Source organism: Ursus maritimus, unplaced genomic scaffold (assembly GCF_017311325.1).
Source record: "Ursus maritimus isolate PB19 unplaced genomic scaffold, ASM1731132v1 scaffold_35, whole genome shotgun sequence".
NCBI lineage: Eukaryota > Metazoa > Chordata > Mammalia > Carnivora > Ursidae > Ursus > Ursus maritimus.
The window spans coordinates 12,145,798-12,166,212 of NW_024426119.1; the positions used below are offsets into that span (position 1 = coordinate 12,145,798).

The 20,415-nt window shown below is 39.4% G+C and overlaps 1 protein-coding gene across 1 annotated transcript in view; it reads right to left on the reverse strand.

The window, feature by feature from the left end:
- TLN2 (talin 2) overlaps nucleotides 1–20,415 on the reverse strand; it is a 249,186-nt gene that overhangs the window by 148,915 nt on the left and 79,856 nt on the right. The window contains exons 8-9 of the mRNA XM_008706048.2: nucleotides 15,637–15,700; nucleotides 14,497–14,601 (exon numbers count right to left, since the gene is read on the reverse strand). Of these exons, the coding sequence (XP_008704270.2) occupies nucleotides 14,497–14,601; nucleotides 15,637–15,700 (169 nt within the window). The remainder of the gene's footprint in view (nucleotides 1–14,496; nucleotides 14,602–15,636; nucleotides 15,701–20,415) is intronic.

Here is a 20,415-nt window from a genome sequence, read left to right on the forward strand (position 1 = left end):
TCAAGGGCACTGGGGCTAATCTTGGAGAGAAGGCATGTCAAAAAGCCCATGGGCATACAGCATGGAACAGCTGGGGAACAGAGTGGAGAAGTTAGTTGCTCATCTCAGAGCACATCCCAGAGAGGCAGTGTTCACAGAGAGACCCCCATGGAACAAAAGAGCTGGCTGATACCATTTCCCTCCCATGCTGGTCAGCATAAGCACAGTGCCACCTGCAGGAACCAGTGCAATATCAACACTTGCTACCTGACTTGCTTACAGCAAGCCCAGCTCCCTTCTCCCAGCCCCCACACACTGGTAGAACCACCCTTTACAGTAGCACTTGCTTCAGACCCAGCACAGTAGGTCTCTTGCCCCAGAAGACAGATGCAAACCCCTGTCCACACCATGTCTCCCGACCTGGGAGTTTTACAGGGCCTTGGTTCTGGTGGCAGTGGTGACAGGTGTCATTTAACAAGGACCTCAGAGCACATCTAGTTAAAACATGCCCCAATTACGAGGACCAAATACTGCCCACAACAGCCAAAGAGAGCCTCTGCAGACAATTGGCCTGTAGGACAAAGTGGCCAGGACTCAACAGCAGAGTGTACAGAGCACACATCAGAGACACTCTAGGAAGCACCAGGCCCTGAGGAACAGAGGGCACTACAATGTAGAGCACTAGAGGGCCTCTTCTTCATAAAGCCATTACCCTCAAGAATAGGAGACATAGCTGACATTCCTAACACACAGAAACGGGCACAGAGACAGACAAAAGAAGACAGAACAATTTGCCCCAAATGAAAGAATAGGACAAGGCCATAGCCAGAGATCTAAGGTAAAGAGATATAAGTAATATACCTGATAGAACATTTAAAGCAATGAGTATAAGTATACTTAGTGGAATGAGAAAAGAGTGGACAGTATCAGTGAGACCATTAACACAGATGAGGAATAATATAGCAGAGATCAAGGGCTCGATAAACAAAATGAGAAATAAGCTTGATGGAATGAACGGCAGGCTGGAAGAAGCAGAGGAATAAATTAATGACCTAGAAGACAGAGTAATGGAAAGTAATCAAACTGAACAAAAGAGAGAAAAAAGAATTATGCAAAATGAGAATACACTTAGGGAACTCAGTGACTCCATCAAACACAATAACATTCATATTATAGGAGTTCCAGCAAAAGAGAGGGAAAAGAGGGCAGAGAATTTATTTTAAGAAATAATAGCTGAAAACTTCCCTACTCTGGGGGAAAGAAACAGATACACAGATCCTGGAGGAAGAGAGAACCCCCCCAAAAATTAACAAAAGCAGATCTACACCGAGACGTATAATTAAAACGGCAAAATACAGTGATAAAGAAAAAATATTAAAACCAGCGAGACAAAAGCAGCCAGTTACATACAAAGGAAACCTGCAAATTTTTCAGCAGAAACATTCCAAGCCAGAAAAGAGTGACATGATATATCTAAAGTGCTGAATGGGAAAAACCTACAGCCAGGAATGTTCTATCCAGCAAAACTATCATTCAGAATAGAAGAAGAATAATGAGTTTCCTAGGCCAACAAAGAATAAAGGAGTTATCACTAAACTAGCCTTGCAAGAAATACTAAAGAGGATTTTTTGTGTGGAAATGAAAGACCAAAAATGACAGTATGAAGATAGGAAACACAAAAGCAGTAAAAATGAGTATTTCTGTAAAATATCAGTCAAGGAACTTACAAAATAAAAGTAAAACAGGATACCATATACCTAAAATGTGGGAAGGAGAAGAGTAAAGAATGGGTTCAAACATAAATGACCATCAACTTAATATAGACTGCTATATGCAGAAGAGATTACATACAAACCTAATGGTAACCACAAATCAAAAACCACTAATAAATATGCAAAGAATAAAGAGAAAGAAATCCAAATGAATGACCAAAGTAAAGAAAACCAGCAAAGCATTAAAGAGAGAAAGAAAGGATCAGAGAAAATCCTCAGAAGCAACCAAAAAACAAGTGATGAAATAATAAATATATAACTGTTAAGAATTACCTTGAATGTAAATGGACTAAATGCTCCAATCAAAAGACATAGGGTGACAGAATGGATTAAAAAAAAAAAAAAAGACCCATCTATATGCTGCCTACAAGAGACTCATTTTAGACCTAAAGACGCTTGCAAAATGAAAAAGAGGGGATGAAGAAACATTAATCATGCACATGGATGTCAAAAAAAAGCAAGAATATCAATACTTATATTGGACAAAATAGACTTTAAACAAAGGCCATAATAAGAGACAAAGAAGGAGACTACATAATAATATAGTGGACAATCCAACAAGAAGATCTAACAATTATAAATATTCATGCACCCAACACAGGAGCACCCAAATACATAAAACAGTTAATAATAAACATAAAAGAACTAATTGATAATAATACAATAATAGTAGGGGACCTTACCGTCCCACTTACATCAATGGACAGATCACGGGAACAGATAATCAATAAGGAAACAGTGACTTTGAATGACACACTGGACCAGGTGGCTATAACAGATAAATTCATCATATTCCATCCTAAAACAGCAGAATACACATTCTTTTCAAAGGCGCATAGAACATTCTCCAGAATAGGTCACATATTTGACCACAAAACAAGTCTCAACAAGTTCAAGAAGATTGAAATCATACCATGCATCTTTTCTGAACACAATGCTGTGAAACTTAAAGCCAACCACAAGAAAAACTCTGGAAAGACGGCAAATACATGCAGGTTAAAGAACATACTACTAAACAATGAACAGATCAGCCAGGAAATTAAAGAAGAAATAAAAATGTACATGGAAGCAAATGAAAATGAAAATGCAATGGTTCAAAATCTTTGGTATGCAACAAAAGTAATTCTAAGAGGGAAGCTTATAGCAACATAGGCATAACTTAAGAAGACAAGTCTTAAACAATCTAACTCTTACACCTGAAGGAGTTAGAAAAAGGAAAACAAACAAAACCTAAAGCCAGCAGGAGGAAGGAAATCATAAAGATTAAAGCAGAAATAAATGATATAGAAACAAAAAATAGAACAAATCAATGAAACCAGGAGCTGGTTTTTTGAAAAAAAAAATCAATAAAATTGATAAACCGCTAGCTGGATTTATCAAGAAAAATGGAGAAAGGACTCAAATAAAATCACAAATGAGAAAGGACAAACAACAACCAATGCCACAGAAATACAAACAATTGCAGGAGAATATTATGAGGGGTGCCTGAGTGGCTCAGTCACTTAAGCATCTGACCTGGTCTCAGGTCATGATTCTCAGGGTCCTAGGATAGAGCCTGGGATGACTCTGCACTCAGTGGAGAGTCTGCTTGTCCCTTTGCCCCTCCCTCAACTCATTCTGTGTCTCTCTCAAATAATAAAATCTTAAAAGAAAGAGAGAGAGAGAGAGAGAGAGAATGTTATGAAAAACTATATGTCAACAAACTGGACAATCTAGAAGAAATGGGTAAATTCTTAGAAACATAAAAACTACCAAAATTGAAACAGGAAGAAACAGAAAATTTGAACAGACTAATAACCAGCAAAGAAATTGAGTCAGTAATCAAAAAACTCCCAACAAACAAAAGTCCAAGACCAGATGCTTTCACAAATGAATACTACCAAACATTTAAAGAAGAGTAATACTTATTCTTCTCAAACTATTTCAAAGAAAGGGGGAAAAAAAAAAGGAAAGGAAGGAAAGCTTCAAAATTCATTCTATGAGGCCAGCATTACCCTGATACCAAAACCAGATAAAGACACCACAAAAAAAGAGAACTACAGGTCAATATCTCTGATGAACACTGATGCAAAAATCCTCAACAAAATGTTAGCAAACCCAAACCAACAGTACATTACAAAAATCCCCTGCAATCAAGTGGGATTTATTCCTGGACTGCAAGGGTGGCTCAGTATTCGCAAATCAATCAACATGATACATCATGTCAATAAAGAAAGGTTAAGAACCACATGATCATTTCACAGATGCAGAAAAAGCATGTGATAAAATACAACATCCATTCATGATAAAAACCCTCAACAAAATAGGTTTAGAGGGAACATACCTCAACCTAATAAAGGCCATATATGAAAATCCAACTAATTGTCATCCTCAATGGAAAAAATTAAATACTTTCCCCTAAGGTCAGGAACAAGACAAGGATGTCCACCCTCATCACTTTTATTCAACAGGTCTGGAAGTCCTAGCCACAGTAATCAGACAATAAAAAGAAATAAAAGACACCTAAACTGGTAAGGAAAAAGTAAAACTTCCACTATTTCCAGATGACATGATACTCTACGTAGAAAACCTGAAAGACTCCACAAAAAACTGCTAGAACTGATGAACAAATTCATTAAAGTTGCAGGATACAAAAATCAATGTACAGAAATCCATTGCATTTCTCTATACCAATAATGAAGCAGTACAAAGAGAAGAAAACAATCTCATTTACAGTTGCACCAAAAATAATAAAATACCTAGAAATAAACCTAACCAAAGAGGTGAAAGACCTGTACTCTGAAAACTACACATCACTGATGAAAGAAATTGAAGACACAAAGAAATGGAAAGACATTCCATGCTCATGGATTGGAAGAACAGATATTGTTAACATGTCTATACTACCCAAAGCTATCAACACATTTAATGAAATCCCTATCAAAATACTAATAGCATTTTTTAGAGCTAGAACAAATAATGTAGGTACCACAAAAGCAATCTTGGAAAAGAAAAGCAAAGCTGGAAGAATCACAGTTCTGAACTTCAAGTTACATTAAAAAGCTGCAGTACCTAAAACATTATGGTACTGGCATAAAAAACAGACACATTGATCAAAGGAATAGAACAGAAAGTCCAGAAATAAGCCCACAATTATATGGTCAACTAATCTTCGACAAAGCAGGAAAGGCTATCCAATGAGAAAAAGACAGTCTCTTCAATAAATGGTGTTGGGAAAACTGGACAGCAACATGCCAAAGAATGAAACTAGACCACTTTCTTAAACCATACACAAAAATCAATTCACAATGGATTAAAGACCTAAATGTGAGACCTTAAACCATAAAAATTCTAGAAGACAGCACAGGCAATAATTTCTCTGTCATTAGCCATGGTAACTTTTTTCTACATATGTCCCCTGAGGCAAGGGAAACAAAAGCAACAATAAACTACTGGGACTACAGCAAAATAAAAAGTTTCTGTACAGTGAAGGAAACAATCAACAAAACTGAAAGACAATCATGGAATGGGAGAAGATATTTACAAATGACATATCCAATAATGGGTTAGTATCCAAAATACAAAAAGAACTTATACAGCTCAACACCCAAAAAACAAATAATCCAGTTAAAAAATGGGCAGAAGACATGAACAGACAGTTCTCCAAAGAAAACATACAGATGGCCAACAGACACATGAAAAGATGCTCATCATCCCTGATCATCAGGGAAAAGCAAATCAAAACTATAATGAGATACCACCTCACACCAGTCAGAATGGCTAAAATAAAAAACACAAGAAACAACACGTGCTGGTGAGGATGTGGAGAAAAAATAACCCTCTTGCACTGTTGGTGGAAATGCAAATTGGTGCAGCCACTGTGGAAAAGAGTACGGAGATTTCTCAAAAATTTAAAAATAGAACTACCCTAAGATCCAGCAATTGCACTACTGGGTATTTATCCAAAAAATACAAAAACACTAATCAAAAGGATACATATATGCTTATGTTTACAGTGGCATTATTTCCAAAGCCTAGATATGGCAACAGCCCAAGTGTGCATCGACTGATGAATGGATAAAGATGTCGTGTACACACAAACACACAGGAATAATCAGCCATAAACAGTAACAAAATCTTGCCATTTGCAATGACAAGGATGGAGCTAGAGAGTATTATGCTAAGTGAAATAAGTCTGTCAGAGAAAGACAAATACTGTAAGATTTCACTCCTAGGTGGAAGTTAAGAAACAAAACAAATGAGCAAAGAGGGGAAAAGAGACAAACCAAGAAACAGACTCTTAACTATAGAGAACAAATTGATGGTTACCAGAGGGGAGGTGGGTGAAGGACGGGTAAAATAGGTGATGAAGATGAAGGAATGTACTTATTGTGATTAACACCATGATTAAAATAAAAACTTAAGAAAAAAATTTAAAACAAGAAGGAAAAAAAATCAAGTAAAAAACAAGCAATTAGATTAAGTTGTCACTTAATAAAATGGAGGCTTTTTTTAAATTAATACTCAGAATTGAAGAAGGTACGAAAGAGGATTACTATGGATGGGAATTCAATGTGGCAAAACCCTTATGGAAGAAAATGCATCAATATTGATCCAAAGCTATAAAAATGTTCCCCCTCTCAGGTGCCTAGGTGGCTCAGTCAGGTAAGTGTCTGCCTTTGGCTCAGGTCATGGTCCCAGGGTCCTGGGATTGAGTCCCACATCAGGCTCTCTGCTCAGCAAGGAGTCTGCTTCTCACTCTCACTCTCCCTCTGTGATCTCCCTCCCTCTCAAATTAGTAAATAAAGTCTTTAAAAAAAAATAAAAATGTTCCCCCTTTTAATGCAGCTTGTTTGTAGAAAGTTATTCAAATGGGCATTAAGGAGGGCATGTGAAGTGACTGGGTGACACTGGGTGTTTATATGCAACTGATGAATTATTGAACACTACACTACTATATGTTGGCTAATTGAATTTTAATGAAAAAAGGTTACTCAAAAAGAAGTTCTAAATGTGTGAGAAGATTATGTGTAGCTACAGTTTGTCGTAGTGAAAAACTGGAAACAACCAAAATTTTCAACGACAGGGGAATTCTTAAGTAAATTAGGGTATACCCATATGACAGATTATTCTAGAACCACTAAAAACCATACAACTGAAAAACAAATGGATTCATGGCAAAAACTTTGCAATACAGTATAAAATAAAAACCATTTGTATAGCTTAACCCTACCTGAAATAAAATTTTAAAAATAAATTTAAAAAAAATGCAAAATAAATTTTTAAAAATAAAAATTTCATTATATGATAAAATGGTGACAATGATCATTTCAAGTTATTTGTATTATTTTCTTGTGCTTTTCCTTATCCTCCCAATTTCACTTAAAAAATCTATTTCTAGGGTGCCTGGGTGGCTCAGTCAGTTCAAGCATCCAACTCTTGATTTCAGATCAGGTCGTGATCTCAGGGTTGTGAGATCAAGCCTCGAATCAGGCTCCATGCTGGGTGTGGAACCCGCTTAAGATTCTCTCTCTCCCTCTCTCTCTGCCCCCCTCCCCTTTTTTCTCCTTTTCTCGCTCTCTAAAAGAAAAAAAAAATCTATTTCTACTGTTATCAGGAAAAAAAAATTCCCAAATATTTGCTGAAACCTAGCAATGCCTAAATCACTATTCTCAGAGGAATATACAAATTAGCACACACAAATTCTGTATGTATACAAGGGGATAGGCAATTTTAAAATAATAGAAATGCGCTAGGTACTTGATAAATATTATCTACTAATTCTCAGGGCATCCTTCAAATGTTGGTATCATCATCCCCGTTTTGCAAATGAAGAGACCAGCAAACTCATCCAAGGCAAACAGTAGTGAGTGGTAAAGCCACGACTGGAACACAAATTTGAGTAGCTCAAAAACGTCTCTGACTTCAAAAGCAGACTGTCCACCACCGTGTTCTCTACTCTGGTGAAAGTAATCAGAGAAGACAAAAATCCCCGCTAGCCTCCATGGACAGTTCATAGGCCACCCAACAGTGAAGGCCAGGGCACACCTCCAGCTTCCTCCCGGGGGCCGGGGGCCCGGGAGGGGAAGGATCGGGAATCTGCGTGGGTGTCTGACAAGGGGAACATGGCAGTGGAATAACCTTAAAAAAACAACAACACTGAGAAGAGTCAGATTCTTTGTAAAGAGAGGCTGGTTCCACAAGGAGTGAAATCAATGCAGGTGGACGATGCCAGCAGTCCAACTTGGCTGCAGGAGCCACACGGAGATTCAGGCGAAGAGGTTCTAGGCAGTTAGCCACACAGGGCTGGCAAGAGCCGGGCTGCTGGGACCCGGAAGGGGATCTGAAATAAAATATGGTTTGCAGCTGTTGCCTTCAGCCTTCTCCATCTGCACCTCCCGGCAGGCAAGGGGCTTTGGGGCGAGGGAACACAGAATTGTGACGGATTGCCCTGGCTCTCGTCGAGCTCCTTCTGGACAGGGGAGGACGTCACAGGGAACATGCTAACAACTTACAGTGGGCATTCCATCAGAAGGTCAGGATCAGGGAGGGGGCAGAAGAAACACAGACCACTGTCAGGGATCAGATGATTTCAGGGCCTGCCCACAAAATGCAGAGCAGCTGGAGAAAGTTAAAGGCATGAAAGGCTCAGCTCAGGGCTGGCTACACTGGTTCTTCCCCATGAAGACCTGCCTTAGACCCACAGTGGTGAGCCAGCATGTTAGGAGAGGCTTCCTCTTCCTCCCCGTACCCCCACACATCTCAGTCCACCTTACACCGGGCCTTGCCCACTTCAGCTCCACAGACCAGCGTCCTTTTATCTCCAGTGAAGAAAGCAGGCAAGGCAGGCCCCGTGAAGTCCCGTCTCTCAAGGACTGACACACAGAGAGACTGCGGCTGCTGCTGTTCTGTAGAAATTTCTCTCCAGGTGGTCCTCATTAGGTTGGTTTTGTTTGGAAGATGTCTTAAGCTTGCATAACTTAGATGCAGGAGAATGAATGCATTCTACCAAGAGGAGGCAGGATTCATTAACAAGCCCGGCCCCTCCACTTTCAAGCACATCTCAGCCATTACTGTGCCTTCAAACCATGACAGACTCTTGACTCTGGGAAACAAACTGAGGGCTGCAGAATGGGGGTGAGGGGTGGGGGGATGGGGTAACCGGGTGAAGGGCACTGAGGGCACAAGATGTGATGAGCAGTGGGTGTTATACGCAACTAATCGATCATTGAACAGTATGTCAAGAACTAATGATGTACTATATGTTGGCTAACTTTATTTAAACAAATAAATATAAAAAACAAAAAACAAAAAAAACTGGTGACTGGCTATGGTCAGGCCTGCTCTTCTTACAGCTCTTCTCACTGGTGTGGAGATTGGCTGATTACTACATCACCTGTGTCTTACGTGGGATATTTAGAAGTGAGCGAAGGGATGCAAGTGGGTTCTGCTTTGGCATTTTGGCTCTAGGCCCCGAACTTCGATGCGGCCTAAGCTGTGATCCAGCTGTGCTCACTAGAATTCTACCTTGGCTTGGTGCCAAAGTGCTGGCTTGTGTGCTCTGCGGTGTTATCAGTACCCTTATTTCTTTTAGGGGCATGGCAGGAAGGGACAGATGCTCAAGAGCAAAATGGTGTTAGGGGTGCCTGGCTGGCTCAGTCTGAAGAGCATGCAACTCTTGATCTTGGAGTAGTGAGTTCAAGCCCCATGCTGGGTGTAGAGATTCCTTAAATAAATAAAACTTAAAAAAAAAAAAAAAGAGCAAAACGGTGTTAAAGATCCTGTTCATTAGCCATTTTTCTCTAACAACTGGTCATCTATTCAACTTAACTCATGATTCTGAGAGGCTCCAAATGCCCTCTGTGATGCTTTTATAGTTAAGGGGAGAAGAGGGTCAGCTCCCCAGGTATCTCACACCTCAAAGCTCTGTGTGGCTACAGGGAAAGTTAAAAGACAAATTTATAAATGAGAAAGAAGGTTTACACAAGAATTTCCTAGAATGAAACAAGATCCTTTGCAGGTTATTGGAAATGGCTTACCATTGCTTATGGAGTTTTGATTAGTGTATCAAGATAAAATGCAAAAGATGTCAATATAAGAGGAAGACTCTAGGGGCGCCTGGGTGGCTTAGTCCTTAAGCGTCTGCCTTCGGCTCAGGGCGTGATCCTGGATCCCTGGGATCGAGCCCCGCATCAGGCTCCTCCGCTGGGAGCCTGCTTCTTCCTCTCCCACTCCCCCTGCTTGTGTTCCCTCCCTCGCTGGCTGTCTTTCTCTCTGTCAAATAAATTAAAATCTTTAAAAAAAAAAAAAGAGGAAGACTGTAGACATTTATAGCTTCCACTCATTAAGCTCTTATATGCCACAGTCCCCTTTTTTCTATTTTCTCATTTAAACCTCATAAAAAGGCACACTTTTATATGTGAGCAAACATGCACAGACAGAAGGTAATGTAACTTATCTAAGGTAAAACTAAGCAGCAAACCAGAATCCAAATCTAGGTGTTTCTTTTCAAAGCTTATGTTCTTAGCCACTGAGAACAGAACACTGCCACATAAAGCCATTCCCTGTGGATTCATTAAATGGCTGATGGACATTCTCTACATCAGAGTCAGCAAACCACAGGCAGTGATAACCCCAGCTTTTTGCCTGCTTTTTTATGGCCTGAGAGCTAAGAGTGAATTTTCCATTTTTAAGAGCTTGAAAAAAAAAAAAAAAACCCACAAGAGGAATAATTCTATGTGACACATGAAGATTATATGAAATTGAAATTTCAGAGCCCATAAATAAAGCTTTACAGGAACCTAACTGTGCTCATTCATTTACATATTGCCTATGGTTGCTTTCAGGCCACACAGACAGAGGTGGCCAGTATGGCCTGCAAAGCCTAAGATACCATTTGACCCTTTACTAGAAAAGTTTGCCAACTCTCGGTCTACATCATGGGTGTTAAAAGCCAATTACAAGTTGGAAGACTTAGGAGCCAGGGATAAGGGAGATGTGGGAAGGGTTAAGGGATCACCTAAAATTTATCAAATGTCCTTACTTTCCAGGCGCTACTTTTTTTTTTTTTAAGATTATATTTGAGAGAGAGAGAGCAAGAGAGAGCACGAGCAGGGAAGAGAGCAAGAAGCAGGTTTCCTGAGAGCAGGGAGCCCGAGGTGGGGCTCAATCGCAGGACCCTGAGATCATGATCTGAGCCAAAGGCAGATGCTTAACTGACTGAGCCACCCAGGCACTACATTTCTTTATATACACTATCTCATTTAATCTTTAGAGTTCTGTAAGGCATGATCACTCCCATTTTTCAGATGAAGAAACCGAGACTGAGGGAGGTTATGGGTGTCTCTCAAAGTCACACGAGTCTCTGCTGTTCCCCACATAGAGGTACGCTGGCATCCTGGATGCCAGGCCAATCTTCCTGACTCCAACACCCAAGCACTTTCTTTTATAACAACAAAGTCTAATGCTCTGAATATTAGGTCAACACATTCATGGATATAGAAGAAAATAGGATAGAAGCACCTGTAAATATATATAACTACTCTGAGAATATCTAGGATTAATCCTAAAGCTATATGGTATGATTAAGTGTGTTCAATATCAATATCTAAATGTTTCATAAATTATAATTTCCTTGACTTACTTAAATTTCTAATAGACTACACAAGTAGTGAATGAGAAACTAGAACCACTCACTTTTAACTTCCTAAATGATGCCAATGAAATTCCTTCACAATTAAATGGTATGTTTAGGTTGGGATTCTAGGGAAATCTGTTATTTATGCCTTTAAAAAACTTGTTATCCCTTAGCCATACAATTTTTGTGTGTGTCTGCTATTCTGCATAGGATCTATTTCATCCTATATTCTAAATGGTTGCACTTACCTATACACACAAATGTTATTTCATGTTGTTGACATATGTCTTGTACATTTACTTGACCAACTTACTCAAATTAAAAATAAATCTAAAAGTTAAAATGACTATATATCGTTATAGCATGTACAGAGATCTGTAGGCTGAAAATTATGCTAAGTGAATGGACTATTTAAAATTAACTCTTCCAATCCATGAACATGGGATATCTTTCCATTTATTTGTATCGTCTTTAATTTCTTTCACTAGTGTCTTAAAGTTTTTGGTTTATAGATCTTTCACTTCCTTGGTTAAATTTATTCCTAAGTAATTTATTGTTTTTGATACTATTGTAAATGGAATTGTTTTCTTTCTTTTCCAGATAGTTCACTGTATATGAGGCCATCTTACTTGACCTACTGATCTGATTTATGAGGTTCATTAATCCATAGTATTAAATTACTCCTGAATTCTCATTGTACTACTTTGAAAATATGGCAAACTGCAGTCAGGCAAACTATTTATCAAAATCAATTTTCGTTTTTGAGAGAGAGAGCATATGTGCGCATGAGTGGAGGGGGTGAGGCAGAGGGAGAGAGAGAATCCTAAGCAGGCTCTAGCCCAGCAAGGAGCTCAATCTCATAACCCTGAGATCACAACCTGAGCTGAGGTCAAGAGTCAGATGCTCAACCGAATGAGCCAGCCAGGTGCCCCTATCAAAATAAATTCTAAAATAAAATGATGTAAGACCATGGAGCAAAAAATTAAAGTGAGCAGTTGTGCTCACTTTCGTAAAGTGACAAAAAATAAAACTGAAGAAAACCAAAATCTGAATACCTAACATGTATGTGAAAGTTAGTCCTGGCCTTTCTTCAAAGGCATGTAAGTTAAAAAATAAAGACATGAAAAGAAGAAAAGGAGAAAGGAAGGGAGAGAGGGAGGAAGGAAGGAAATTTCCTTACTTTCTTATTTTGCCTTAAATACTTTTGTAGAAGAAGTTTTCATTTAACGAAATCTACCAAGACCTTGCCATAACCAGAGGATTTGTGTTCTACCTCAAATTATTCTACTAACTATAGACCAATTTTTCTAAGACCCTAAATTAGCCTTGGAGAACATTTTATTTTTTCTGGACCCTGATGTTCAAGTGCTCTTCCTAATTACATGTAGTTTTCTGTGTGCTGCTTCCTACCTTTATTTATTTTTTTTTTTAAGATTATTTATTTATTTGACAGAGAGAGAGAGACAGCCAGCGAGAGAGGGAACACAAGCAGGGGGAGTGGGAGAGGAAGAAGCAGGCTCCTAGCGGAGAAGCCTGATGTGGGGCTCGATCCCAGAACTCTGGGATCACGCCCTGAGCCGAAGGCAGGCGCTTAACGACTGCGCCACCCAGGCGCCCCCCTGCTTCCTACATTTATTAACCTATATGCACATCCCTGAAACTGACTGTATCAAGTGTGATGGTATTAATGGAAACAATACGATTACAAGAGATGAATTTCATACATAAAGGACTATTGAAAAACTCAAGAAAGAATGGGTACAGAGACCAAAGCATTGGGCATGCTCAAAATTTGTTTCATCTTTGTCCCTATGAGGTATTGGAACTCATCTGCTATCAACTGTTCTTCAGAATAATAAATGAAAAGCAGCTTTTTCTTCTTAAACAAGCAGATCTCACCAACTGCTCATGGTAGGGGTGGGGAGCTGGGATGATGGAAGCAGGTGACTACAGCTCAGATGGGATCACCTCAGCTAAGGCAGCAGAACCATTCCAGGGAAATGGAGTCATTTGTACCTACAAGGTAGCACCCCATTCAAAAATTCACTGATCGTTTAAAACTCACACTAAATATGAAAAAAATTCAACTTCTAAATGATTTTTCTGAAAACCAAAGTGATTCGCCTATGCTTTCATCATTTGCAAGGGCTGCAGCATTTTCGGGTGTAAAACCAAGAGCTGTCTGGTTTAAGTCACTCATCATGAAGTGTATCCCCTTCTTCAGTGTAACATCTTTGTTGTTCCTCACCCCAAATGAGGCAGCTTTCTTCAGTGAGTAGAGTCAAGAAAAGCATCTCTACCCCCCAACATCCTAGAGGACAGTGTAACTTTCTTCTTCTCTAGGTCTCTTCAGCAGTTGGGAAAACAAGCTTCTTAAAGCACCCTGACTCTGGCCTTGGGACTTCTGTCCCTGTAGGCAGCTGCAGCACAGTTGGTAACACTCTCCTCTGCTTTAAGCAATATGAGAAACTTCACATGGTGAAGTTTTCTTCCAGGGCCAAGGGCAAGAGGCAGGGAGCCAAGAGTCACAGCAAAACAAGTGGAAATCAATGAAACCTATTAGTGAGATGACTAAAATAGAGTCTGGGAGGTCAAGCTGCACAAAGGAAAGAAGCTAATGAGAGAGCTTATCAGTCCACCTAAGAACACACCCATCAAGGGCCTCAGTCTTGAATTTCAAAGAGAAGGCAAACAATTCCCATGAAATCAGATCTGAAGGCCACAGAAAACCCCAAAGCCCACCTGAAACTATACAAAGTAAGTATGGTATTTACTACATTAATTCGATTTGGTATGCAGTGATCAACAGCCTTCACTTAGTCCAGGGCACTCTTAGTAATCTCAAGTGAAACATTTTCGGAGGAAAAGTGATAACAAGTAGACATGAATGCACTCCTTCGGTGACTTTATAGCAGCGACTGTGCCACGCCAAGACACGAGTGCCTGGAGGCCCACAGGCAGCCAGGCTCACTCACTAGCCTTATAACTTACATGCTTCGTGTCTGTCCCATGGGCTTAACTCAGGTGACCACCGAACAGATGCTACCTCTGCAAATGCTAGGGGTCTTGGGGCAACAAAGCAAGCTTGACAGCAAACACCCTGTGCGCCCTGCACCCCGCCCAACTTACCTTCACCAGGAAAAAGGACACGCCATACGTTCGGAGGGATCGGGCGAGTTTGACATACTTGACCTTGGCTTCTATTTCGCTCATCTCTCCACAGTTCTTATGCTCCTACAAGTGACAGCAGCAAGGACCAGTTATTAAAGATCTGCCAGCACGCGGACTTGGTAGAGCTGGTTATGACATATGGCACATACAGTTGCTATGAATTATCAGTCATGGACATTTGTGTTGGAGACCCCTCTGTGACACATGTACCAGCCGACCGAGGGTCAGAGCACAGAGAAAGCTCGAATGCAGGGCTTCTTAACAGAAGCTGGAGCCCAAACTCCCTAGAGATTTTACACCTACAGGCAATAATTCAAGCTGTGTAGAATGGCAGACCAGGGTCCAAAGTGTAATCCACTTTTGGAAGAACTCCATACCCCCAAAGGTTCAGAACCAACGCTTTCCATGAGAGCAAAAATAATGTTCTCCAGGAGACGTATCCTTCTAACATCCACCCAAAATATACGGTTTTCCAAAGAGCAGGACATATAAATGCCTGCACGTCAGAGTGCCTGGAAACAAGCCGTGTGCATTTGATACACACAAAATTTCTACTTCAACTTACATTTACATTTCAATACCGAAGAAGACTTTAATATTTTGGATTCACTGGAGTGATTGTTTTATGGCAAAGTTGATGATAGGGCTTTTTTTTTTTTCTTTTCTGCTTGCCTGAAAGAGAAAACTCTCTGATGTTTAGGGAAAAAACCCTGAATTTTAAAAAGACACCAGTTTCCAAATTCTAAGCTTCAAAAAACAAATATCAGGACAAAGAAGCTACTTGCAGCTGCTTCTTCAGTGCATTTTAATAGCAAATCACCTTGTTTCAACACTATCAAGATAATGCCTTTGAAATTAAATGTATGCACATTTTTCTCAGAAGGACTAAGTAACCTTTAGCAAGAAGGTATGGATTAAGATACTAAATCTGCCCAAAGGAGAACTGTCAGCTTCTTTACTCTTGAGTCACTAATCACTTACTATGTAAGCAGAGCACATGTATGGAGTACTAAACTAGCACATGCAGAGGCCCCTCTCATACTAATAGATGAGGCTAGGGAGCGAGGAGAATAATGAAGTTCTATACATTTCCAATACCTGAAATATTTTCTTTTCAGCTCCTCTCTGCTTGATGTATTCTTTGGGCAGGAATTCCTTTAGACTGAGAGAGAGAACAAAAAATAATAATAAGCCATTTATTCTATGATGAGAAGGAAAGAAGAGAGACTTTTTTGTACAACTCAGTGAAGTCATTAACTCTTCCTGTCAGTATTTTATGGCACAATTTAGAACAGACTGCCAAATCGCATAACACACTTAAATAGGGCACGAATATAAAACCAGTCTTATCGATACGAAGGATCAAACTAACACGGTTAAAGAATTTCCATGACACATTGTAAAGTACCAAAGCAAAGGGTGCAAGAGTGCACAGTATGCTATCCTTTATGATAAAGGGAGGAAGGTGTTTTTTATTTTGGTTAATACATATTTCTAGGGTGCCAGGTGGTTCAGTTGGTTAAAACATCTGATTCTTGGTTTCAGCTCAGGTCATGATCTCATGGGTCGTGAGACTGAGCCCTGCGTCGGGCTCTGTGCTCACTGGGGACTCTGCTTAGATTCTCTCCCTCGGTCCCTCCCCTTACTCTTCCACGTGCACTAGTTCTCTCTAAAATAATAAGAAAACCTTTTAAAAACATACGCATTTTTAAAACAATACAAGTATATATCTAGTACTAATTAAAATGATTCTCTACGGGAAGAAGGGAAACAGGGCGAAGGGAACAAAGATGGAAACGAAACCTCTGGATACCCCTTGCACTACTTATCACTGTAGAACCACTTGAAATTACAAAGAGGGGAAAAATCCAACACCTACAAATCTAAAGCAAACTGAAACAAATGAAATTAACAGTATATCAAGTTGATAGCATAACCACAGGAAGAAAAATGATTTCAAATAACTTTGAAAAACAGTCTTTTGACTATACATCCCTAGCGAGATATGTATTAAAGATAAAATGAACCAGAGAAGACATTAAATATTGATAACATTATTTTAAAACAATACCCTCTCCCCTCCAAACACAAATACACATACACTACAAAATTAGGGTATTACATTATATGGAAGTAGGATATCATATATAATTAGGATACAATAAATGAGTAATTATGTTAGCTGTTAGAAACCAAACTTTTTAGCATCAAATAGATTAAAACAAAACAAAAAGTTAAATGAAAACCCTGTAGTCCTTGAATTGGAAATACTGATCTGAATCTCTGATTCATTCTTTTTCTGGAAAACATTTCTTAGTGTGTCCACTGAGGAAGCTGAGGGCAAGGACCATCCGGTGGCATTGCCAGGGCCTCGATCAGGTAGCCTCCAAACACTATTTCCCACTAAAAGGAATCAGGGATCCCTGGAGAAGTGACTGATTCTAACTCCAGGGCAGGAAATATATTAAACACTCTTGGGGCTTCTTATGCTTGAGATCAAAGAAGTTATCGAAATGACACTGGACTGACATCAAGGGGTAACCACTGGCCAATAACAGGATGATTCTTTAAAACCTTAAACAAAGGAAAAGAAAGAACAATTATAATGAACCCACCACCCAGGGCAACAATTTTAATTCACAGCCATTCCTGGCTCATCTACTCCTTCACCCCATCCCCTGCACTGTATTATTTCCAAGCAAATCCTACACATCAAACAGTTAATTTCATGTGATGGGACAATGAGAGGGTGAGACAGGATGACGACCACAATGGGTAAAAGCAAAGATATGTAAAATCCCCTAAAGATCCTTTAAAATAATCACGGGTCACCTTAACTCCTACTGAAAACTGATAAACACAGAAGGAATAAAAGGAATAAGTCAAGCAGAGAAAGACAATTATCGTATGGTTTCACTCATTTATGGAACGTAAGAAGCAGGAAGATCAGTAGGAGAAGAAAGGGAAGGTAAACAGAAGGGGGAATGAACCATGAGAGAATATGGACTCTGGGAAACAAACCGAGGGCTTCAGTGGGGGGAGGGGGGGACAGGTTGGTGATGGGTAGTACGGAGGGCACGTATTGCATGGTGCACTGGGTGTTATACGCAAACAATGAATCATGGAACACTACATCAAAAATAGGGATGTACTGTATGGTGACTAACATAATATAATAAAAATATTATTAAATAATAAAAAAAGAAGGAATAAAAGGAGTTCAAAAATCATCATTTTATAGCTCCTAATGAAATGAGCAATAGAACAAAACACCCCGGAGTGGCTGCTAAAACCAACAAGTGACAAGTTAATGGAGAACTTTATAGTAGATAGTTCATTCTGATTCAAACCCACTTAATCAATTTTATCATTAATAAAAGTGGGATAACCAGACAACACATGCCTCCTAACTGATGCAATAGGAAGTTACAGCACTATCCAGGAAGTATTCTTGGCAATAAAGAATAATATGTAATTTAACCTGAATTTAATTAAGATGCCAGATATAAATATTAGTTTACAAAAAGAGAGATAGAAGAACACGGAAAGTGACACCACCAGGATACAATCAGCCCAATGCCAACTACGGCAATTCTGTAAAAATAAATCAGGTCCCTCACAAATAAATGGCTTGGTGGTAGAGGTGAAAAAGAGGACACAGTAACACGTTAAAAGAGTTCCAAAAAACATATTTGGTACAAAGCTACAGTGATAAAAACAGTGGAGAACAGATATAAGAATAGACAGGCCAATGGAATAGAATCAAGAGCCTAGAAATTAACCTTTACTTTTACAGCCAGTTGATTTTCAGCAAAAGGGAAATGGATTTTCAATGGGAAAAGAATAGTCTTTTTAAGAAATGGTGCTGAGACAACTGGATATCCATGAGCAAAACAATGAAGTTGGACCCTCTACTTCATACCAAATGCAAAAATTAACTCAAAATGGATCAGAGACCTACCTACATTTAAGCTAAAACTGTAAAACTTTTAGAATACAGGAATAAACCTTTATGACCTTGAGTCAGGGCAACACTTAAGATACAATACCAAAAGCACACACAGCGAAAGAAAAAATAAGTAGGACTACATCAGAATAAAAAATTTGGAACGCCAAGTGACACCACCAAGAAAGTGAAGAAGCAGCCCATAGAATGGGAGAAAATGTTGCAAATTAAGTATCTGACAAGGAACCTGTATTCTGAATACATAAGAACTTCCACAACTTAACAACGAAAAGACAAGCCAGTTAAAAAATGGGGAGGGGATCTGCTAAAACATTTTTCCGAAGAAGATATACAATTGGCCAAAAGCACATGAAAATATGCTGAACTTCAGTAGCCATCAGGGAATTTAAAAGAAAATTACAATATGATAGCACACACCCACTAAGGTGGTTACAATAAAAAAGATGAACAAGTGGGAATATAAAATGGTATAGCTGCTGTTGAAAACAACCTGGTAGTTCCTTAAAATATTAAACAGCAAGTCTACTCCTAGGCATGTAACCAGGGAAAATGTAAATGAATGTTCACAGGAGTACTCCTAATAGCCAAAAGGTAGAGACAACCTCAAAGGTCCAATCAACTGATGAATGGGTAAGTCACAAGTAGCTGATCCATACAATACAACATTACTCAGCAATGAAAAGGAAAGATGTACGATATAAACTCCAGCATGGAAACACTGTGCTAAGTGAAAGAAGCCCATCAAAAGAGACCACAAACTGTATGATTCCATTTATAGGAAACGTCCAGAATAAGCAAATCTACAGAGGTAGGAAGGATCAGCCCTTGCAGAGGCTAGGGATGGGCGTGGGGTTACTGAGGAGTGGCTGCTAATAGACACGAGGCTTATTATCAGGAGGGATAGACGTGCTCCAAAATTAGATTGTGTGATGGCTGCACAATCTTGTAAATACACTAAAAAACACTGAATTGTTCATTGTAAACAGGTAAATTATATGGTATGTGCACTGCATCTCAGGAAAACTTTTCTTAAAAAAAACCTCTTTGGGGGCGCCTGGGTGGTACAGTCGTTAAACGTCTGCCTTCAGCTCAGGTCATGATCCCAAGGTCTTGGGATTGAGCCCTGCATTGGGCTCCCTGCTCAGCGAAGAGTCTGCTTCTCCCCCTCCCTCTGCCCCATCCTTGCTCATGTTCTCTCTCTTCTATCTCTCAAATAAATAAAATCTTTAAGGAAAAAAAAAAAGCATTTTTTTCCCTAAGAAAATAACTACTGGGGCGCCTGGGTGGCACAGTCGTTAAGCGTCTGCCTTCGGCTCAGGGCGTGATCCCGGCGTTCTGGGATCGAGCCCCACATCAGGCTCCTCTGCTGGGAACCTGCTTCTTCCTCTCCCACTCCCCCTGCTTGTGTTCCCTCTCTCACTGGCTGTCTCTCTCTTTCTGTCAAATAAATAAATAAAAAATCTTTAAAAAAAAAATCCTCTTTGAACCGAATAAAATTTGTAGGTCTTGCTTAAATCCTGATATTAAGTAAAAATATTTTTGAGACATGGGGGGAAATTTCACAAAGACTGGTTATTAGATGGTGTTACAGAATTATTGTTAATTTTGTTAGGTGTTAGGATAGATTTGCGGTTGTACAGGTTTAGAAATTTTAAAAAAATGTTGTCAGGAAAACATACCTAAGTACTTAGAGATGAAATAATATGCTGCCTGGAATTTGCTTTAAAATGCTTCAGCAAAAAAGTAGAGGGGATGTAGAGTGAGGCCAGATTCTGGCTACATTAACACTTGAATAATGAATTCTGGTCAACGTGCAAACTACTTTCATTGACAAAGGTTAAGCACATTTTCTGGAATTTCAGGGATCTAGTAGCAGAACAATCTGGATTTCTCAAGGGTCAGCAAGTGTA